Raw genomic sequence first — 5,032 nt, 5'->3', positions numbered from 1 at the left:
GGCTTTGTTTCTTCTTTATTTGCGGATATAATTATGCACCGCGCTCTAAATTAGAGATAGATTTTTTTTTCTGATATACATTTCACCTTATTCACCACGAGCACACCACACGCACAGTAAAACAGTTCCACAACCTGATAAATTGCGCAGGATGAGTTTGGATTCCTGAAAACCGCAGGCAAGCCAGCCCCGCCGCGGCTCCTCGCCTCTCCGCTAGGCTGAAGGAAATTCGCCCACCCGAAACGGATTTCCCGGCCAGCCTTTCCCGCTGCGGGGCTGAAATGTCTCCGGAATGGGAAGCGCTCTTGCTGGAAATGGCCGGACGCTGCAGATTCCGAGCACTGATGGCTGTGAAATGTCCCCCCCAAGGTCAAGTTTCCGCGCCAGCGAGCTGCGCCCCCTTCTCCCTCCCTTCCCACCCCTCCTCTCGGTGACAGGGACCAAAGTGTCGGGGCCCCTACTGGAAGGACAGAAAACCTTGCCCGCAGATGCCCCCCCCGCCTCCCCCGAAACCAGGGTGTTTTGTGAAAAAGAAAGGACAACAGAAACGCAGACGCGATGGATGGTGGATCCCTAGCCCCTCCCACCCCCAACCCGCAGAATCAGAAACTAGGAACCAGAGATGTTGACGGCTTGGCTTCCCAAGCACGGCTGCAGCGGGGCGCGCGGGGTGGGTGGGGGTGGGGTGGGTGGGGAGCGAGGAGAGCGCGGGAGCGCGGCCGCGGCTCGCTCCCGCGCGCCCTAGTCCTCCGCGTTGGTTCGGTAGGCCTCAATGAGGCCCTCCAGAGAGTGCACGAAGCCGGACACGCTGCAGATGCCGCCGATGACGAAGATGGCGACGTCGAAGAAGACCTGGTGCCACAGCAGCTTGCGCCAGAGCAGGCGCAGATGGAAGAGGCTGGGCAGCAGGAAGCAGAGGCCGGCGCCCGTGAGGCTGCCGGTGAGGCCCATGAGCAGCGCGAAGTGCGGCACGTAGATGGCCATGAGCAGCGTGAAGACCACCAGCGCGCAGCGCAGCGTCAGCCCCCACGACTTGAGGCGCCCGTCGCCGCCGTAGCAAGCGGGGAAGAAGGCGCGGCTGCCTTCCTGGAAAAGCGACTTCTCCAGCACCTCGACGGCAGCGAAGAAGGGCAAGGGGTAGGACAGCAGCGCCTTGGCCACCAGGAAGATGTTGACCACGGCGCGGATGGACCCGGGCAGGTTATCCGTGATGACCTCCTTGGTCTCATCGGCCCAGGTGAGGTAGGCGACGAGCGCGAAGAGGCCTTTGAGCACGCAGGCGGCGATGTGCGTCCAGTTCATCATGCAGTGGAACTCGGCGGGCTGCTGCATGTTGCCCTCCAGCGAAGGCAGGAAAATCTGCGACGTGTAGCTGAACACGATGATGCCGATGGAGATGGGAAACTTCTTGACGTCGATGTAAAACTTGACCTTCTCCCAGGCCCAATCGCGTGCCCGCGACAGGCAGTAGGCAATGACCAGAATGTTGATGACGAAGTGGGCCAATGTGCACAGCAGGCTGAACTTGGACACGGCCTTGAGGTTCTTAAGGAAGGCGCAAGGCAGCAGTACCGCCGTGGCGATGATGGACCAGGACTTCTGCGACACGGGCAGCCCCGGGAAGCTGTTGTACATGAGGTTGCCGCTCACCACCACGTACAGGATGCAAGTCATCACCAGCTCGATGATCTGCGCTACGTTCACCACACGGCCGCCCAGCGTGGGGAAGCGCGGGGCGCAGCAGGCGTTGGCAATGGCCACGTACGAGTCCCGCACGCGCACCACCTCGCCGTCCTCGTTCTCCTCGTACAGGCAGGCGATGAGGATCTTGCCGGTGTAGCAGCACACCACGGCGGCGAAGATGATCAGGAACAATCCCAGATAGCCGCCGTGCAGGATGGCGTAGGGCAGGCCCAGCACGAACATACCCTGCGGAGCGAAGAAGCAACCAAACCCGGGCGCTCAGAGGAGGAGGTCTCGGCGGAGTAGGGTCTAGGGGAGTGCATTAAGGGTGTCGCCGGAAGGGAGCGCTAAGGAAGTGAGAACTGGGCCTAAGTCTCTGAGAGAAGAGGTTAAGGGTAGGCTGGAGTGAGGGTGTAGAGCGGCCTGAAGGGGGAACGTGGACGTTGAGTCAGAGATGGCGAGGGACGGAACCGAGAAGAGGTATGCTTAGTGGCTGGGAACTGGAGAGCGGGCTGAGTTGGGGGCTGGTTGTCAAGCTACAAAGACGAAACGGTAGGTGGAGATACCTGGGGGTGGTTCGGAAGAAGGCGAGAAGGGGCTGGAGGGGGCGTGGCCGGAAAAGGGCAAGGAGAAAGGTAGAGAGCGGGGCCTGGGCCATTAAGAAAAGGGGGCACGGAGGCTAAGGTGGGGCCGGAATGGGGTGCACGGAAGCTAAAAAGGGAAACGCAGGGGCCGAAGGGCCAAACCGAAAAAGGAAAATGTAAAAGCGGCAGCGGGAGGGAAAGGAGTCGGGAGAGGGAGGGAGAGGAGCTGAGCGTGAGGCCAGCCTCAGGGGGGCTGGAAGGGAGGGAAAGAGAGGTTGCCTGCGAAGGGTTTCGACTGGGGTGAGGCCAGGGGGCGCGGGGGCAGGGAGGCAGGATAGGGCAGTCTTAGGGCCAGGCCGGAATTGGGGCGCAGAGACGGATCCCTAAGGAAAGGGACTGAGGGGTGGAGGCAGGCAGGATGAGGGGCCTGCGGGGATAGCGCGAGCGCTGGGTCGAAGGCGGAATCAAGCGAGAGTCGAGAACCAGAAGCTGCGGGATGAGGCAAGCAGAGCTGTGGAAGGAAGGTTTAGAATCCACATGGGGAAGCAAAGCTAACGAAATCCAGGGCTCCCGAGGCTTGCAGGCCTCCAGCTTCCCACCCTAGCCTCCCACCAGGCCAACCGAACGAGCCCTTTAAAGATGCCCCAGGTGGAGGCGCGAGGAGCGGCCGAAGCTGGTGCGGTCCCCGGTCCCTGATTGCGCTTGGCCGTCCTACCCGGCCCTGGAGGGGGAGGCATCTTGGGTTGAGTCACTTATTGAGCGGGGCCCCTAAGAGTCCCGCGGAGCCCGGGTCCCTGAGTAACCCCATCTGGGCCTCCAGCTCCTGAGAAACCCACGTTCTGCGCCCCAGCGACCATGCGCTCCGGAGACGCCGAGGATAGGGCTTGGGTTGCAAAGCTGCAGGGCCCGGGGACGCCCGGGGCCGAGGCCTCCTGTGCCCGGCGAGCCGCGGCCAGCCCGCCTTCGTCGGCGCCCGGGGTCGTTGTGCAGATTGCAAACGCTCTCCGGGTGGAAACCGGCGCCGCCTGGTGGGGACTGAGGGTTGACCGTAGGGGTGACGGGGTGACGACCAGAGGAGGTTCAGAGCATCTGGAGGCGGCTGCGCCAGGGTCACACGCGGAGGAGCTGGTCGCCTTTTTGTGGTCGCCAGGAAACAGGGATTTCGGCCGAGAGGGGTGAGTCTGTGGGCAGGCAGCGCTGGGGCACCAAAGACCATGTTGTGCTTGTGTGGTCACACGTATGTGTTTGTGTGTGTGCATATTTGTGAACACTTGTTTGTCCCCGACAGGACTGCACCTGAGATAGCGCGTGGATCCTGTATGCATGAATCTGTGCGTATGTGAGTTATGTTTAAAAAGGTTTGTGTGTGTGCCCTTGGTATGTAGAGGTATGTGTTTCAGTGTGCGGGAGGTGTAGGGGTGTATGAAGGTGCATTTGAGGATAATCTTGTGGTCTATGTATAGATGGATGTCGTGTGAACCTGTGACCTGCGTTTCTTCGTTGGGGAGGGGGGCTGTGGGTATGTGTGTCTATGTACATACACGCTGTCTGTGCGCGTGTGTCGTGTGTGTCGGGGGAGGAGACTCCCCGCACAGCGATTCCCCCCTCTTCCTTTCTACTGAAAATGCAGCTGTGAATCCATTCCGGAGTCCCAGGCGACGCTGTTCCTTCCTATCCTGATTTTCTTTCTCCCTCACTCCTCCCCATTCCCCCTCCCCGTTTCCCTCGCTTTTGCAGGGTCTCCGGGCAAGCATCTCTGACCGAACCTCAGCTTAGCCATCCCGCGGCCGAGGACGCGGGAGAGGGGCCGGACCAGGGGGAGGACACATCGCCTGGGGGCGTAGATCCCCGCGCAGGGCTGAGAGGGATGGGGAAAGCCGAGAGTCCGGGTACTGGAGGGGGTCTTGAGGCTGAGATCTCCAAGGGACTCTGCTTCCGGCAGAGCCTGGTGCGCAGAACTGGGGGTGGGGGGTCGGGGGAGGGGACAGGCAGAGCTGGGAATCCCGCGCTCACCTGGATAGCGTTGGTCACGTTCCAGCCTGCCTCCCACGCCGTGATCTTAGGCTTGTCGTGGCCTCCGAACTCGCCACCAGCTCCTAAGGCCTGGTCCTTGGAGCCCGAGGGCGGCAGGGGCGCGCCCCCGCCGCGCTGGTAGTGGATGTCTCCCTCGACGGGTGGTTCGGCGCCCTCGTCCCCGCAGGGCTCGCCCTCGCTTTTCAGGATGTCCATCTGCAAGCCCTGACGGTGCTCAAAGTCGAGGTCGTCGCAGTGCGCGAAGCCCACCGCCTCCTCGTCGGTGGCCGCCTGAAAACCCATCCTGGCGAACATGCCGCTCACCTTGGCCTGGGACTTGTTGGACACGGATGTGGCCACATTGGACAGCTTGCTGCGGAGCAGGGTGGCCATGGCGGCGGCGGGGCCCGAGGAAAGGACAGCAGGGACCGGGGACCCGGGGGACGCGCGGCCAGGCGGCGAGGGCCAGGGGGCTGCGAGGGCGCTATCTTCGCTCGCTCTCCCCGCGGCGTCCCGGGGCGCTCTGGCTCATGACCTCCTCCGCTGGCGTCTGAGGCTCGCTGGAGGCCGACCCGGCGGGCGGGCAGCGGGGCTGGCGGAGCGGCGGCGGCGAGTGCACTGCGGAGCTGCCGCGGGGCGCGAGGCTGGGCTGCGGAGGGCGGCGGCGGCGACGGCGGCGTCAGAGCGGCTACGCGAAGCTGGCGCGGCGCCCCCACCCGCGCGCAGCCCAAAGCGCTCCCGCCCCTCGGAAT

General features: G+C 63.1%; 1 protein-coding gene across 1 annotated transcript; it reads right to left on the bottom strand.

The window, feature by feature from the left end:
- Positions 1 to 4,705, bottom strand: SLC32A1 (solute carrier family 32 member 1). Its single transcript, XM_069548919.1, has 2 exons — positions 4,281 to 4,705; positions 1 to 1,929 (listed from the first exon to the last, which is right to left on the bottom strand). Exons 1-2 carry the CDS (start codon positions 4,671 to 4,673, stop codon positions 742 to 744), a joined length of 1,581 nt encoding a protein of 526 aa, XP_069405020.1. The 5' UTR covers positions 4,674 to 4,705; the 3' UTR covers positions 1 to 741.
- Between the last annotated feature and the right edge of the window lie 327 nt (positions 4,706 to 5,032).

Source organism: Ovis canadensis, chromosome 13 (genome assembly GCF_042477335.2).
Source record: "Ovis canadensis isolate MfBH-ARS-UI-01 breed Bighorn chromosome 13, ARS-UI_OviCan_v2, whole genome shotgun sequence".
Taxonomy (NCBI): domain Eukaryota; kingdom Metazoa; phylum Chordata; class Mammalia; order Artiodactyla; family Bovidae; genus Ovis; species Ovis canadensis.
This window is presented reverse-complemented; position numbering and strand designations above follow the sequence as displayed.